Consider the following 17,854-nt stretch of genomic DNA (forward strand, 5'->3'; position numbering starts at 1 on the left):
AAAAAGAGAAGAAACCAAACAAACCCCATTTGTACTAAGTCTTCTAATGATTGAAAATAACATCCTACTGATCAGAGTGTTTGAGAAAATCAAGATAGCTGATGTGACAGCCCTGGCACATCACTGTGTATTTACTCATCAAACAAGATTCAAGACGTGCTCCAGAACAGCATTTTCATGGCAAAATGTCACTGTGAACACCCCCTGCAGAAACCTGCCAGCTCATCTGCCTTTTTTCTCAAGCCTCTAACAGTATCAAAGTGGTCAATCGTGCCATGCCACTCTGATTACAAACATCAAACACTGTGCAACTGACCCAAACTTAAGAATCACAAATTCCTCCCCACATTATGTTGGCCAAGACAAAGGGGGTAAGGCAACAAGTAAATCAGCCAGGCTCAGTCATGAGCGATTTACACCCATGCTGTAGCATAAAGGAGCGCTAGGCCCAGCCTGTAAATGATTTTGCACACTGATGCAGCTTGATTTAATTTGCCTGGTCTTGTGCCTCAGTGCCTCCTCCCTTAGCCAAGCGGTTCTCTTGAATCAGCTTGCTGCAGAGCGAGAAGAATGGTCACCACTTCAGCGGGAAGGAATAAAGCTGATGCCTCTTGGCAAAACACTCCTTCCTGGTGACAACTGCCCAGGGTCAGGCCATCTGCATCCCCTTGTTAGGCAGCAGCTGCTCTACTCGCTCTGCAGAAACCCTTCTTCCTTCTAGGCAGCAGTAATAGCTGATTTAATTATTGATGATGATGGACAGTGGAGGAGTTCTTCAGGGGGAACTCATGGGCACCACATGTCAAGAATACTTGGATAAAACCCTTCTTTTATGGCAACAGAACCACTCCTGTCCTTTTACAGGACATTGCAGTTACTGTCCAATCAAGATGAGAAATACCGATAGACCCAGCTAAGTATTCAAACTGCATGCTCACATTACATCCAGTGTAATCTTTGAGATCATTTTTACCTGTGCGAGTGTGAGGTACAGTGTACTGTTATTTATCTTGAGATGTAGGTGTATGTTCTGGATGGGGAACGAGTGGATTCTGCTTGGGCAGCTGGGTCATTCAGAAAATCCCAGATGAGGATGGTGTCATCGTGTGAGCTGCTGACAATCTGGAACTCGTCAAACTGAAGTCGAAAAACTCTTCCAGAATGCTCCTAAATGGAAGACATGGCGTGTTAATTCACAAATTCTAGCATTATATCAATTTCTCAGTCAGTAAACTCCATACAACACACTGCCCAGACCTATCACTAAACCACCCTTGGTGAAACAAGTTTGCCATATCAGTGTTCTTGGCTCACAAGGAATTTTACATTACATTTGTAGTATTATTCCTTCAGTCCCTATGAATGCACTGTGCAGAACAAACCAAGACCCCTCCACTATACAAGGCAGCCTTGCGAGGCTGATGGGAGCAAATCCTGCCTTGTTCTTTGGCTCCCTCCTGAAATCACGGTGTTCCCAGATGCTGTAGGTTACAGGGGGATTAGGATTTTGCAGTCAAGGCTTGGCAACACTGCTCCTGCTCAAGAGGGAAAAGCTTAACACTGGAGGACACTAAGGAGCCTGTTGTAAAGAAGTCCAGTGACACAGTAATAATTCCTCTTAAGCAGTTCTAAAAATATGAACTAGAAAGCACATTCTTTATAGGCAGCTTGCATTCTGCTCTGAGGCTGAGTGGAAATGGCATGACAACTTGGCAAGAGTTCAGACTGTAATTAACAGGAGGTAACAGAAAGATCCTGAATATCACAAAGCAAATCCAGAAGGCTTTCCCTTTTGCACTGGCTGCTTTTTCTTGGTGCTTACTGCCACAGGAGCGAGCAGCAGCCTCCTCAGGAAGAAGGGAACAGAGACCATGCAGCTGGGACAAGCCCTCTCTCTCTAACACACATCCCTCTGTGGCTCAGGGTCAGAAAAAAAATGCTTAGAAGCATTTTACAGCTTTTTCAAATATTTGGACAAAAGAGAAGCTTCTAAAACAGAAGGCTGTGTCTTATGGCACAGGACTCTGAAAATACAGCTTGGTTTAAAAACACGGAGAGAACAGAACAGCTGCCTTATAGGGAGCCTCTGAAGCTCTAAATCAAATACACACAATCCAAAATCAGATTCTATTTTGATGACAATTTTATTATAGAGCCCAATCATTGGGACCTTCCTGGTCTTCTGACCCAATAACCCTAGTGCACCTTACAAGCACTTCATGGGTTTACTCAGTACTAAAAAGAAAAGCATTTCCAGACCCTGTATCCCTGTATTGTATCAGTGAAGTAAAGCAGTTCTTGCTAAAAAATATCACTACAATGGCCAGATCCACTGATAGACCCTTAGCAGATGCACCAAGAGAGAAGTGTTTCTACAAACTATTTTGAAAAGCCTTTTTCCTCTCAGCCACTGTAGGCTAAGACTGCCCTAGAAGTTCCATGCAGCCCTCCCCATTGCATTTCAGTGACAATAAGCAGGCTGCACACCCTAAGCTGAGGCTGCAGGAAGCCGGGCCCTTCAGCTCAGAAGGAGAGTTGTGCTGTTTGCTTTTTCTGTGCCTGGAAAGCTTCTGTGACACTCGTGTGGCTGCTGTTCCAGCTAACGGGAGGGACCTGGCACGCAGAGAGCATTTGTTATCTGTGCACTTTCCTCCTACTGTTTGAAAATTGAACACGAGCAGCGGGAGACTCACGATGTTCATTGTGCAGCCAGGTTTAATTTTGGAGGCCGAGAGAAGAGAGGGGGAAAAAAAAACCACCACAACTATGGGTAAGCGGGTATAAGGACGCCCTGTTGTCATAAACATGAAAAGCCCTAAAAGCACTACGACAGCCTCCTCTGCCCCTCCTCTTCTGGCCTCCTCCATTGCTATCAAACAGGGATTTATGAGTATCCATGTGTCGAGATTCCTACAGTGTTTCCATCCCACCGCTTCTGATTTATAATACAATTAGTTGGGGCACTTTGGCTGTCCACTGCTGGAAAATGCAGAGGAAATCGCACCAGTTAAATTAAGTCTACAGGTTACTAGGCACACATTTGTCTCGGGCTGGAGCAGAAACACCACTAATATCACGCTGAAGTCTTGGACTCTCGGGATACGTGTTCATGGGCACAGAGCTGTTCCACAGTTTGCAGCTGGGTGGCTGATGACAAAAAGGTTTTCTGGATTTCAGCCATGAAACTATTTGTAGTTCTCTGTGGCTACCAAGGAGGTTTTTCAACACAGCATCTGCAGGCATCCAAGGCTCTCACTGACTCTTACTCTGCAGCTTATGGTACAAATACAGGATTGGAGAAGAGCTAGTGTGGCCTAATGACCTACTGCCTGTCAACCCTCAGAGCCTGTACAAAATGTGAAGCAAAATACTTTAGTGAAATTTGGGTGGTAGATGAGGGTGCAGGTGAAAATGAAAAGGTTTTTGTGTGTTTATTTTCCCCATCAGATTTTGGAATTTACTGCTTTTCTTTAAGAAACTCCCTGCCAACAGCTCATGGAAAAAGGCACAGTTAAGTAAGCCACCAACACATGAATTCCAAGCACAAGTCTCAAAAATGACTTAGTTCTTAACTTCAAATCAAGAAGCCAGATCTCTAGAAATGACTTTTAGATCCTGCAGACTGGTGCTAAACTGACTTGAATTTCCATGGCTCAAGACAGCCCTGAGCAAGAACACTTTCCTTCTCCCTTCACCACCCCTACCCAATGCTCTTACCACAAGGGTTCGTAAGCAGAGAGTCCCAGCTGGAGCACGGGGGTCCAAAGCAGCCACCAGATCCCATACCTTAATTTTCCTAGTAGCGAAAAAAATAGAGAAACACACATCTCTGTTAAAAAGGAAAGGTGAAGTGCTCACAGGAAAAGAAAACAAACAAAAAGCTGTTAGTGCAGCCGAGCTGATACAGCAGCTCAAGGAAAATTACAGGAATCCTGCTCCTGAAATGTGGTTCTTGCACTTCTCCTTCATAATGCTCACAGAACTTAAAGGGAGAAAGGAATATGCTGTTGGCAAAGTAAAACATAAAAAAAGCAGGCAATAGTAACTAACAGAAACATATGGGAGGGTTAATGCACGCTAGTCCTAGTGGCAGATGGATCAGAAGACAACCACAGAAGGGAAACACTGCTCTTACCAATGGCTGAGCTAGAAGATGTTTCACATCAAGTCTGCCTGATATTTTTATGAGCTAAAGAAATGGACCACATGCATCAAATCACACTGACATTTTGAGAAGGAAGAAACAACAACAGGTGTATGTTGTAGAATCAGCCTGACTTACTGGCCATGACAGGGAACTCCTGGTATGACAGACAAGAAATCTAACTCTTATAAGGAAGATCCAGCAAAGTGGGATGTGAGACACTGAGAAAGACAGGAGGATGCAAGGCATTAGCCAGCCTCACCCATCATATGCTCCGCTGACTATCCTCTTGTTATCAAAGCGTATGCATCTCACCAGCTCTTCGTGGCCTTCCAGTACTCGCAAACATGCCCCACACTCGATATCCCACAGCCTGGAAGAGATCAGGAAGAAGCACTGAGAACTTCTGAATTTCTGATTATTTCAAGGAAACGTTTGGCCTTTGCTTGTAGTTAATGAAAACTAGGGGATAACTTTATGATGAAGCACCAAAGAACAAACAAACTATTCATCACTCCTTTTCCTGCAGTTCAACTAATGCATGTTTTTCAACAAGACTCTGTTATGTGACAGTATCACGTGGGGGATTATTCGGATACCCAAGCATTTTAAGATCAGCCATGCCCACCATCTACTTCTCTATTAACACAAGACACAGGATATCTCCCAGTTATCTTCATGAGCAGCCTGACTTTATTTTACTTAAGCCAGTTTTTCATAAAAGCATCTCACTTTGATTTGAAGATGTTAAGTGAGAGACTCACCAGACCTCCTGGACCCTTACTCCAAAGGTAAAAGCACCTTCACAAGACACACACCCCTTCTATGCCCCTACATGTCCTATTTCTGATTTGGAGACTAACGTCAGACAAATTGTGGATACAGTGGTGAAAGGTACAAGAACTTACAAGCCCTTTATATTTGTCATTTTCTCCCACTTGAAGGTGTATTTGCTCTGTAACGAAGGTAACTTATGCAATCTTTGTGGGGATTCCCAATTAGAACAGATAAAGAGAAATAATTTGCTGACAAGAACTGAAATTCTTGACATGTACTGTTTGCAGGTGTTCCACCCCCAGATGACATGAACTTGGTTCACAACAAATGGAATCTTTCAATAGCAGTATCTGCTGAGGCTCTGACACACAGCTGAGAAAAAGCAGTCACAGATGTTCTTGAATGCTCATTCAATTAGAGTTCAGACTGACAGGGACTTCATGGTAGTGAGGTTCATGGTTCACGGAATTTGTCTGGGTGACACCACGCAAAGAAGTACAGCTGCTGTGGGGTCAGGTCACTTTTCCTTGAGAAACAGAGAGAGAGATAAATTGTCCCCACATACTTCAATCCCGAGGTCCCCCAGGGAATAATCCAGACCCAGTGGATGTGTGCCCGAGGATGGTGGGTAATCATTTCATCTGTCCTGCTACAACAAGCTGCTCTCACTACGGAAGACTGGGGAATGAACAGAACTCTTCTGTTCTATAACTGCACTGGGAAAGGGTTAGTTTATCACAGAGGTTGGAAAAGACCACCAAGATCACTGAGCCCAACCATCAACCCATCACCACCACGGCCACTAAACCATATCAATAGGTGTCACACATCTGAGGCCAAAGAGGAACAGAAGATGATTCCTCAGTCTGTGAAGCTGAGTGTTTCATCAACCTGTGAAGACTCCAAAGGTTTTTGCATTAGCACCAACATACCAGTTAAGGTCAGAGAAAGCAAATCCATGCTAAAGTTCAGCCAAAGGCACTCTGGCTGGTCAGAGAGCATTACGTTTCCTGCCAAGGACTGCAAACGGGATGCACAATGCCAGAAATGAATTGGTGCAGAAAGGTCTGAAGAGCAATCCTGTGCCAGGAACTTTCGTGCCATGTGTTTCCACTCCTTGCCATCAATCCTGAGGTTGCCAGCAGCTTGGCAAGGCTGCACCGCATTGAATTAGGCTTGTATTATCAGGTCCTAGTCTGAGGTTTTTAACTGAATTTGACTGTGATTTAGAAAAGACGATTGCAACCCTTAGCTCTGAGAGCAATGGGCTTCCACACACAAAAGGAGTAACTGTGTATGTAACTATGTAAGAACAGCATATCTAGAATTGGTTCTAAGGGAACCTCCCAGATTTGGTTATCTCCTCAAATTTCTACTTCTTTAAATAGTCAAAGGACCAAGCAGAAACAAAACAGAACTTAAATCATTTTTATACACGGAGTCTCTCTACAGAAGAAAGTTACTGATTTCTCGGCTACTTCCTTATCTTCACGGTTGAAGAATGAGTAATCACACAGTAATCACACACAGTCAGCTCCCTCTGCAAAAAAAAGTTTGCCCGTAACCGAGGAATGGCCAACTTCAAATTCAATACCAAGAGGCAATCCCTATTAAAGGCCAACACAACATCTGGTATTTTACAATGGATTAAAATCAAACATGCAAAACACCGAGCCACCCACGGAGAGGACTTAGTAACCTGCCCTTGCTTAATCACTCTTCCTCTGACATGTGCCTTCTGCTAATGGCTGGGAGGAAGCTACGTGAACAGGTAAACCTTGTGCCCTGCCCACACAGCTGCCAAATCTGACTTCCATTAAGATTCACTGCCAACATTCCTGAAATTCTAGCACAATTTATCTGTCAGTTAGGGATTTTGTCCAGTGTAAGCATAAAAGTCATCGCACTCCTCTTTAGCATTATCACTACATTGACATTTATTTTTATTAGTATTACTTCTATTTTAGATCCTTCCCTAAACGGTGCAGTATTTAACTATTTCTTACTCTGAGACCAAGTTTCATAGTACAGAAGCAGAGGGTTATTTTTTCCATCTGGAGTTTTTACTACATATATGGTGCTACTCTTACACAATGTCTATTAATAGTTTTTGCCTTGATAAAGAGACAGACACCCCAGCTCTTTAGCTCATGCTCTCAGGCAACCACACACTAAAACCCAGTGCAACAATCCAGTGATGACTGTCAAAGGACCTCCATTTTCCAGAGTGCAAAGCATGGAGAAGCACTGTTTTGCAAACAAAGTCCACAGACAAACATCTGCGTGAATCACTCTCACTGAGGAGAAATAAATTCTAACATCAAAAGTGAAGACTTTCTGCTTAGGCTGTCCAGGCTTCCAGTTTTATCAGAAGGAACACAATTCTTCAAAGCAGTGAAATACAAAATGGAGGCACCTCTTCCTCCTGCTTGAACGACAGAGCCGCTTCCCCACACAACTTACACTTCTATTCCAGCTTGCTGAGTACACCCAGAGATAAGTGGGGCACCCCTCTGCCAGCAGCTGCTGGATGTAGGGAGAAATCCTGGCTCACGATACCAGAAGGAGTTAAATCTCAGATTGCAGCAAGGGCAGCTGGAGAAGTGCAAAAGGCAGCAAACTGAACTTCATGCTCTAAACCAGCTGTTCCAAACTTAACCCGGTGCCAAGTACCACAAGAAGAGCTTGGCCAGAGCCCAGGAGGATTTCTGCAGAGGATTAAATGCCTCTTACTGCAAATCTGACCCCTTTAACTAGACACATAGCCCAATTAAAATATCACAAGAGGACATCACAGAAAGTGTTACTTGCCAGCTCTTTCATACACCAGAATTGTCAGAGCAATGGAACTTGTTGATTAGTATGGGACTCCTGAGATACAGGGGATGAAAGACAACACAGTAAAACAGACTTCTAATATCTCTTCCCAGTAGTTCCCAATGTTCTCTACCAAAGGAAGCATATTTCAAGGAAGACAAGGGTACAGAGCACTTTGCTTGCCTAACCTCCATGCATCCCAGGGAATCAGAGACAACATGCTTGCAAAGAACTCTGCAACGAGGAATGTGTCTCTCACCTGATAGTATTATCTGAAGAGCCGCTCACTACTAGCCTGTCTCTGTACTGCAGACATGCAATGCCTCGTTTGTGGCCATTTAAGGTGCGCACAAATTCGCAGGTACTAGTGTTCCATACCTGTGACAGGAAAGGTGAAACCACACAGAGATAAAATTATTAAGAAGAGACTAACAAAAGATGGTATCTGTATGATACAGAGGTACACCTAGAATGTTCTTAATCGAACACACTTCCATTAGACCAGGAAAATCACCCCTCTGATGACTTGTGACTATAACCTGAAAGTGTTCACAGCTTGGGCCACAGCACACAGAAGGTTTTTGCCATACTGTACTAGAATCAGCTTCTAAAATCAGTCCTCAGCACTCCCAGGCTCTGTTTTAGTCTACAAAGGAACTGGATTTTCCTCAGCTTTAATGCAGCAGATCAGGATCGCAGCAGTAAAACTCAAGTGACTCCTACCCACTCACCTTTGCTTTTGCCCCCTCTGACAACCCTTTATGTAACCAATGCTGAAACAGATTGTGGAACCGGTCAAATTGAAAAAGAACACAGGGAAAAAAAGAGTCTTTTTTCAACTGCATCTGCACCTGGATTTGACTTGCCATACAGCTCTGTCAGCAAGTCACACAAGCTCAGCAGATGAGTGGAAATGAGCAGGAGGAATACTGCTTCTAAAGGAAGACAAGTGTAATGACAGCCAAAGACCATCTTTTCCCTGTCTGGTCATTGCTTTTTGTTAGTAAATACTCAGTGCTGCAAATAAAAAAACCTCTGAAATACCTCACCTTTATAGTTCTGTCACCTGATGCTGATACGATGTACTTGTCATCAAAGTCCACTACATTGACAGCAGCGCGGTGCCCTACGAGCACCCTCCTCAGGGTGATGTCTGTTGGTGAAGCCATGTCCCACACAGCAATGGAACGGTCTTTGGAACATGTCACCATCATGCCGTTATTGAAGCGGAGGTGCAGTACTGCTTCGCAGTGGTGAATCAGTGTGTTCAGCATCTCGCCGGCGTTCACATCCCACACCCTGCAGGTTCAGATATCAAACCAGACAGGTGAGAGTTAAAAACACTCAGTAGTTTTTCTGCAGAGGGAGGAAGGGATGGGGAGAGGTAATTAACTCTCTAGCAATATTAGAGAAGAAAATGCCACAAGTTATAGCTAAATCTAATACATATTTCATTAAAAGATACGTTATATAAACCTATTGATTATGCATATAAAGACAGTCCAGCAGCCAAAGTCCCTGCAATGCAGTTAACACCATAAAAACAACCAGCCAGAAAAACAAAAAAGATTAAAAAAGCATTCCTTAATTAAGATAATTTAGTGCTTAAGGAAAGGCATGAGATTGACAGCCTTAGAAACTGATGTTTCCTGGTCAAGTCAGCCTATCATGCTCCATTCCCAGTCACTGACTGCTTAAATGTGACCAGTGGAGAAGGAAGTTCAGAGATAGGTTTCATTTTTGATTTCTCTCACAGGACTGTCATCTCATAGGATAACTTACACAGAGGCAGAAGACAAGGTTATGCCTTTCAAACAAATGTAATTGCTGCAAGTTGCACAATGGGTTGCTTTTACTCTGCAATGCATCTGGTACACAGCTACATTCTAGGAATGTGCTGAATACCCAAATTAAGACAGAACATTCATGTTGATTTAATGTTATTGGAACCAACTGTTTCTACTGAAAGATCATTTAAGATGAAATCTACACAAGGGCTTCATATGGAACTTCTAGGGCTTGAAATTAAGTTTTCAATCCTTAAAAATGTTTTGGGCTGTCCTGTTTGCAGGCTTCTTTTACTCTCCACAAAGAGATTTCTGTTGGCACTATCACACCTGTATCCCACTTACACTGCATGAGAGCAGAAAATGACTGTATCGTTAGGCAGATCACACTGTAAAAGCCGAAACTTTCCTCTGCCAATACGGTGAGCAGTTAGAAAAGGCAAGGTGTGAGAAAGGATTCTAATGCCTCATTTTCTAATGCATGGAAGCTGAAGCAAGTCAACTTCTAGGTTATAAATGAGAAAGGAAAGTACACTTCCAATTACAAAATGCAAAGTTAAAAAGACTGCAGACCTGAGCCATTAGCATACAAGCAATTTGCAGACAAGGTTGCCAAACTGAACAGGAGCTGGAGAGCTACTGACTTCTCTGGACAAGTGCATCCCTGAGCTCTCGGAAGCATTAAGAGCCCATCTGTACTGTCTATTGGACAAAGCCCCTCTTTTTGAGGAGACCCAAGGATAAAAGTGATGCATCCTATGTGCCTCGGGGGTCTGCACAAACGTTTATAGCTACAGTGGGAAACAAAGTATTTCTGGGCAAGTAGCCAGTCTGCAATTTGGCCTGCCTGGCCTGATATGGAAAATGATAGTGCTTGTTACAGAAATGAGCATCTCCTTTTGCAACCTGTATTTAGCACCGAGCAGTTCCCACACAAAAATTCTGGATTTCTACAAATGGTAGGATCCCAAAACCAAGCAACACCATAAGGCATCACATGTAAAGTACTAAATGAAGTGGTCACTAGTTTAACGGTGGTAGTTCACATGCAGCACAGTGATAACCATGAGCTGCCTGAAGCCATAGGAACACATGGTAATAGCTTCAGAAAAGGCCATTGGCACAGCTTTTTGTCATCTGTAACTTCACTGCATGGGCATTGCTGATTCTCTGACAAAAAGGGGATATGTAACAGCATGGAGAAGGCAAACTTGCTCCTTTGTGTCCAAGTTCACATTGCAACTCACTAATTCAAGTGTGCCCGTATTTACACTGCAGGATTTAGGCTCTCTGGGATCCTGTAATATGTTTGCTGGACTTTACATCTGCATAGTGAAAATGTGCACTGTGTGTGCTGACTTGAGGTGTCCAGCCTTTTACTGGAGACTGGAAAGAAAACAAGGTTAGAAAGACTGAAGGGGAAGAAACATCATGCTGAAACTTAATTAAAACTCACAGGAGATCTAGTCACACATCTTTGTTAAAATTAAGGGACAGCAGATGACTAAACCTTCAAACTTGCTTTGAGTACTTAACCAACTTGTAAAAAGTTATTCCTATGGAGGATGTAAAAGCATTCCCAGGGAGCATCCAAACACACAGCACCTTGGTGAAATGCCAAATTGTCTTCCTAAGTCATCTCCACCTTGACTGACCTTTGCTTAGGTTCTCAATTCTCCTTGACAGCCACTTGCACGGACATCTGATAAACAAGGACAGTGCACTCCTGAACAAGCGTGCAGAACTAGATCACAGAGCTAATCAAACAGCACAGATTTAAGAAAAGATCATTTCAGCAGCTTGCAAAGTTGAACTTTCTGAGGCAAATGGAAAGCTCTGAATCACAAGCACACACCTGACAGTCGAGTCTGAAGATCCAGTGATGATCACCCGCTCATCATACTGCAGGCACAGGACAGAACCCGTGTGTCCGGTGAGAATTCGCTTGCATTCTAATGTATTTTTATCCCAGATCTAGGAGAGCAAACATTAGAGAACAGACAGCTAAGTAAGGTTTACATCACACTTTAAGCACCTAGTGATCTGACTGGTCTGTTTTTCACTATTAGGCATCATCTACATTGCAGGCAGAACTACCTCAGTGGCATGATGATGTGCAGGCTGTTGTAATATGCTAACACCTTTGGTATTACGAGGTTTGCTCTGAACACTGGTCTTACCTCCTCATCAGGGCAGAGCAGTTATATAACCTGTAATTACTGAGTGAAAACAGTCTGCTAACTAATTCTGTTCAGAAAGAAAACAGTCTCTGATGGCAAATAATAAAAGGCATATATGTTTAGGTAAGGGGTGAAGGAGAAGGCTTGTTTAGTAACAAGAGGTTGGAGAGGTGTCATTGAAATTAGGACACTGCTGTTTATGGCACTGGCACCATGTGCCATCAGCAGGCCATTCGGGAGAGTTCTCACCTTGATAGTATTGTCTCGTAGGCCACTGACTATCTTCTGATCATCGTACTGTAAACAATAAACGCCTTTGCTTGTCTCACTCCGGCAGTGGATTCTCTGTAAACTGTGCCTTCCACACCTCCAGTTTGACTCTATTGTCTTGAGGAGAGACAGGAGACAAAAGAGAAGTAAAAATCAAAGACAAAACTCTCCTTTTGTTTGCTTGAGAAGACAGCAGATACTTCCCTTTACACTTTTTCCAGCAGCAAGGCCCATAGAATGACACAGGAGTTTTCTAGAAGCTGCAGCGTGTGATGAAACCAATGAGACAGGCAAAGGCCTGGAACACACACTGTGGCCAGACTCCCCTGCATGGTCTGGCATGGTGAGGGAGCAATGACCTAAAAGTTGTTTTTTCAAACTCCAACCTTTAATTCTGTGACTCTACTAAACAATTACAGAGAAAGACCTCATGTGCATGGATGAGGCAAAGTACCACAGAATAGAGAAAGTCAAGATGGTAGTGTTCCTATGACATCTGATGTGCAAAGTGTAGAGACTCCCCAAACAATGCAGCTCCCCCTCTTTCTAAGGCAGTGATGAAGGCCTGGGAATTTATATGTAGCCCAGATCTTCCAACTCCTGATGAACACAGACACACCACATTTAATGAACTATTCCATCAGCATTAAACATTCACAGAATCTGAGCATGATGAGTAAATGAGATTGTTAAAAAAGGCAAAATGAAACAAAAAAGCCCATCGCACCTGGAAGGTACTTCTTACCTCTATATCCTGTATAATTTTGGGGTAAAGTGCTCTGTAGAAGGAGTTGGGTGGAGCAGACCCATCAGGGGGTTTATTTTTAAATAGGTATTGTCCCCTGGAAGACAAAGAACACAGATCACGTCTCAGCATTTGTGAGGAAGGTCTTCCTGGCATTTCAGAAATGGGTAACCACTGCTGAAAAGCACACACAGATTCACAGTCAAACTTCATTTACTCAGTTACACAGGGTGGCTCCTTGTTTGTGTGTCCTGTGACACGTTGATGCTGCATTTAGACACTGAAAAATTCATGACAAAGCAGTTCTTCCTCACTCAGGGAAGGATAACGTACTATTTTGGACATGAGCCCCTTCAGCTCCATAGGAGGTTAGAATGGCTCACACCCACTGCATACATATTCATATCAGAGGTCACCTTTAAAATAAAGCATACAAAGAAAAAATGAGCAGCCAAAGAACCCTCAAGCTCTCTGTGCACTCAGGACTAGCTTTGATCTGCATTAACAGGAACAGTACTAGCTTTGGAACACGGACATTTTACTGCTGCTACTTCATTTTGGTAAGCAACGCTTCATCTGTGGTGCCTTCCTCATTTCCACACTGATTTGGAATACTCATATCCCAAGCTAGATTTTTGCTACAACAAAAAATCCATAAACGGCAATCACTACCTGCTGTGTAAAAAACCTAAATTCCTCATCCTGAAGTTAAGAAGCCACCAAACACGGTGTGGAAGCTAGTAAACCCCACCATGGGCGTACTAACTGCAGCTCTGCCTGGCAACATGCCTCGCAAAATGGAGAGAGGCACAAATGCCTCCGAGTGTAATCCTGGCATCAGAGGCACGGAGTTTAGACTGGGCCAGCTCTCCACTTCCCCCTCCCTCACTCCATTACGGCATAATTAATTGCTCAATACTTCATTGTGCATTCTTTTCTTGTCCTTTCCATATAACTTATCTTGAAAGTCATTTGAGAGACTGCATTAACTAGCTGACATACTTTGGGCAAAATCCAGACTAAATCATAACAATTTTTAGGTATAAACAGGGAGGTCAACTATAGGACTGAACAAACAAAACAACAAATACTCCCGAAAAGATCTTTTGACAATTAGGGAAACTACTTTACATTTAAATTAAGAGAAAGCTGCTTTCTACTTAGGACAAAGGAATCATCTGAGCCTTCAAACAGTAACCAGCAGCTGCCTGTTTGGGGACAAATCTTTGTGAAGAAGGGACATATGGCTGCACACAAATCAACAATTAAGTGGGTCCTTACATGATCCAGTTTGGAAGTGCAAGAAAATTACTGCTACTGGCCTGGGGAGAGTGGAAATGCTTCAGAGATGTACAGAACAGCTACGACACACTACAGAAGACCTAGGGTAGGTCTAGAACAACCTGTATACAAGCCATTGTGCCTTAAAACCTATATGAGCTATTAGAAGGTCCTGCTAGCTATAAGCTATGTCTTGCTGCTTGTACAGCCGGTTGCACACAGGTCAGCCAAAGGACTGTTTGGAATTTCCCTGGCATCCCAGTGATGGGGATAAAAGCATTTATTGTTTGCAGTTTCTGATGACCAGCCAACTCAATCAAGTATTCAGATGGAAAAAACAGTACCCAACCTTGGGCTTCTGTTTTATTTTTCTCTAAATCTGGGTAACCCTTACTGCTCCCTGACAGAATAACAGAGAGTGACTGTCCTTTGAGATAGAAAGAAGGATTTTTGATAGGAAGAAGGTAAACCCAAGGAAATGTTGGACTGTCCAGATGAACGTCACAGACTGCTCACTGTAGAGCACACAGTTAGTTGAGTTCCTAGAAGATGAAAAGAAACAGCAGCCAGATTGATCAATCCAGAATAAATCATGTCAAATGGACCTAATTTCTTCTCAGAGGTCATTTTCATGAGTTAGCCAGAGAAGTACAGTGGTGGAAGTGCTCATGGGTGAACACAGAAATGGCTAGCAAGCACATCTTACCAATGGTGCACCGTCAAAAAGAAAGGCAACTGGGATCTTGCATGTGGTCTCTCCTATATGTGTCATTATTAGACATTTTCATTAATGACAAAGAATGGAATAGGGAGCGTGCTTACTTTGTGGGCAATGATGCTAAAGCTGAGAGAAGACACAAGCACTTTGGAAGACAAGATTAAAATCATAACGCTTCTGACAAAATGGAGAAATACTAACCAGTATATAGAACCTAATTCAACAAGCACAAGTGCAGAATTCTCTACTTATAAAGATGCAAGATGAGGAACAACAGGGAAGGAGAACTTACACATAAGGGGTGATTAAACGTTATATATAAAACCACTGTTAAAAAAAAAAAAGCATGTGTTCTTCTGGAAAGTCTAAAACAGAGCCTCCTCCATAAAGCAGAGAAAGTAATCCTTCTCACTAAACTCTGGTGATGCCTCGGCAGAAGGAAGATGATCAGCTGAAGTCACCATCTGCCAAGAATGGGGAAGAATAAGAAGAGTAACTGGAGTGGGGCTACGTAAAGCAAACTGAGAATGACAAGAGGACAGTGAGCACTCATTAGTGTATCCCGTGTATAGGAAAAATGATCATCTCCCAACTATGCAAAATATTACTACAAAAAGGAGAAAGAGAAACTGTCCTCTGTGTCTGTGTAGGCTAATATAACATCCTGAACTGTAGCTAGGAGGATGGTGCTCACTGGAAATGGCTGCCCACAGAAGCTGTGCATGCCCCAACCCGGGAGGCGTTCAAGGCCAGGTTGGATGGGGCTCTGGGCAGCATAGTTACCAAAATAGTGATATTGCTTGCCCAGGCAAGGCACAAGGAATGTCCATCATTAAAGGCCTTTAAGAATCACTAGACAAACATTTGAGATGACTCAGATAAAGAGGGATGAAAAAGTTACCACTATCATAGCTGTGTTTATTTTATATTCTTTATAAACTTGATGCAACTGGAAGCAGATCAACATAGTATTTATTTTTAAAGGACATTTCATAATTCTGAATTACTTGCCTTTACTTTCTGAGACAAGCAGTATAACAAAATTGACCGTGAAACAGAAGTCTTTGTTTGCAATTCTGTATCTTTTTCTTTTTAATAGCGACCAAAATGCCTGAGCTGTCACTTTTATCTTGTTTATGAAATATTCATACCCAGCTTCCTTTCTGCCAACATCCTAGGGACACCCTTGGAAAAGAAAATTATGTATTAAAGGACGTACCCCCTGAGAGGGAAAGTTCTAATGAAATGTTAACAGAGCAGCTTCAAACTTGAGTGAGGCCCACACTGTAGTAAGGCTATTCCAGATGATTATTAACTAATCTATCTGCATTTCTAAAGTCCCCTATTCTCTGTGGTACCTACCCTCAGCTTCCAGTTTGAAAATTAAACAGATATCTAATAGTGAAAATCTGCTGAGGAAAACAAACAGACCCATCAGGAAACAACTAATACATAACACATGCTGCCCCATTGCCACCCCCAAAAAAGCTCTTCTGCTCTGAACTGCTGACTAGTTTAGTGTTCCCCTGGGGCGTACGCAGCTTCTTAATTTGAACCGAATGACAGCTGGGCGTAAAAATCTCACTCTGTATATCCCACTTGTCACAGTGGGATAAGTGCATGATCAGATGAGGAAAGTGAGGAAAAAGCCCCCTGCACAGACAAATGATGCCCTAAGCCCCCAGCCCCGGAATCTGGGCTCAAGCATTTGTCAGGTTTGGAACCAGCGTGCTACTTCAAGGAGCTACGTATTCTTCTTCAAACACGGTTGAAACACAGAGCCCCTTCTGTCCTAAATGGGGGCAAAAGAGGTGAAGACGCAATTCCCTCACCATCCTCTCCTCTCTGACAGCCCCCTCCACAGCGAGTCTGTCCTGACCATCCTCTCGATCAGCTTCTTCCACAGCATGCCGTCCGATGTCACGCGGTACCACTCCTTGCACACCAGCTCAGCGGCACACAGCGATTTGGCATCCAGGTAGGACAGAATGTTCTCAGCAATGTGATCCAATCCCCGAGCTGCGGGGGGAGGAAGGAAAAAACAACAAGCGTTATTTACTGGGCAGAAGGGCAGTTTAAAACAACTCCCCTTACTAGTACAAATATAGCCTCTCTTTCCTATTCCTTTCCATCTACTCTTCTGCACGCAGAGTTGGACCAAATGTGCAGAAGAGCATCTGCAGCTAAGTTCAGGAGTGAGCAGTGTTCTCCAACTTCCTTTGGATATAACACAACAAGTCATTAAAAATAATAAAGAATCCAAGAAGTCATTCCAATCTATTTCGATGGGTTTTAGCACTAGGGGGATATTCTATGGATGGCATTTCCAACTCAGCGACGCAGCCCCCAAAATCTCTCTATATTAGGACCATTTCTCATCTCACTGCTACAGCTGTTCTCATGTTCCAGCGGCTCAAAAGCTGTTTTTGCTAAAGCAGTAGCTTTTAAACGTAATGAAGAAAAAAATATATATTCCCAATGTGTGCCCTGAAGGGTAGTGGTACCTTTAGACATGGGGGAGGGAAAGATATGCAGATGCACGGGGAAGTGGAGAGGAAAGAAGATGCCGTCTGAGGAGAAAGCGAAGCAGGTTCACTAGCTTCATTTATTAAAGCGAGTAGAGGAAAAATATGCACCATAATTGTGTAATTTGCAAATATCTTCCAGTGTGAATACCATGACCAGCTTTGTTTTAACATGGCTGGAGTAAATGCAAAGCAGTTGAGCCAAAAAGGCAGCAATGCTTGCAGGGTGTTGGCTCTACATCTAGGGTAGCACCTAGCAGCTCAGTGTAACATCTCCACACAACAACACCACGCTCTGTCTCTTAAACAGACAGATGGGTCTAGCAAAAACGTGCCCCTTCCCATTCAGACCTGATCACCCACCAGACATCAGAAAGATAAGGTGCCTTTTAAATGAGGTGTTGCATAAACACAGCTTCTCTTGGAGGCTGCTGAGTTTATAAGTGAGACACAGTGTCAAGGGATCCTCCCTCTTCACAGGTCCAATTGCTGAGGCTTTGTGAAAGTTGTGGTTGAGACCCCAGCAACCCTCTGGTTCACATGTGGACACAGCTACATGTGTCCTTTCTTGCTTCTTAAACAACAGCCTCAAAGAGCAGGCCCTGCTTGT

The 17,854-nt window shown here is 43.2% G+C and overlaps 1 protein-coding gene across 10 annotated transcripts in view; it reads right to left on the bottom strand.

Moving 5' to 3' along the window:
* Positions 1 to 17,854, bottom strand: part of BTRC (beta-transducin repeat containing E3 ubiquitin protein ligase) — a 106,068-nt gene that overhangs the window by 5,083 nt on the left and 83,131 nt on the right. For all 10 annotated transcript variants that reach the window (XM_015867026.3, XM_015867027.3, XM_015867025.3 and 7 more), the window contains 9 exons: positions 16,552 to 16,738; positions 12,721 to 12,817; positions 11,955 to 12,092; positions 11,381 to 11,499; positions 8,788 to 9,037; positions 7,998 to 8,116; positions 4,407 to 4,517; positions 3,718 to 3,796; positions 974 to 1,167 (listed from right to left, as the gene is read on the bottom strand). In XM_015867026.3, the coding sequence (XP_015722512.1) occupies positions 1,006 to 1,167; positions 3,718 to 3,796; positions 4,407 to 4,517; positions 7,998 to 8,116; positions 8,788 to 9,037; positions 11,381 to 11,499; positions 11,955 to 12,092; positions 12,721 to 12,817; positions 16,552 to 16,738 (1,262 nt within the window). In that variant the 3' untranslated portion in view covers positions 974 to 1,005. The remainder of the gene's footprint in view (positions 1 to 973; positions 1,168 to 3,717; positions 3,797 to 4,406; positions 4,518 to 7,997; positions 8,117 to 8,787; positions 9,038 to 11,380; positions 11,500 to 11,954; positions 12,093 to 12,720; positions 12,818 to 16,551; positions 16,739 to 17,854) is intronic.

Source organism: Coturnix japonica, chromosome 8 (assembly GCF_054131305.1).
Source record: "Coturnix japonica strain WE chromosome 8, WE-NBRP24, whole genome shotgun sequence".
Taxonomy (NCBI): Eukaryota; Metazoa; Chordata; class Aves; order Galliformes; family Phasianidae; genus Coturnix; species Coturnix japonica.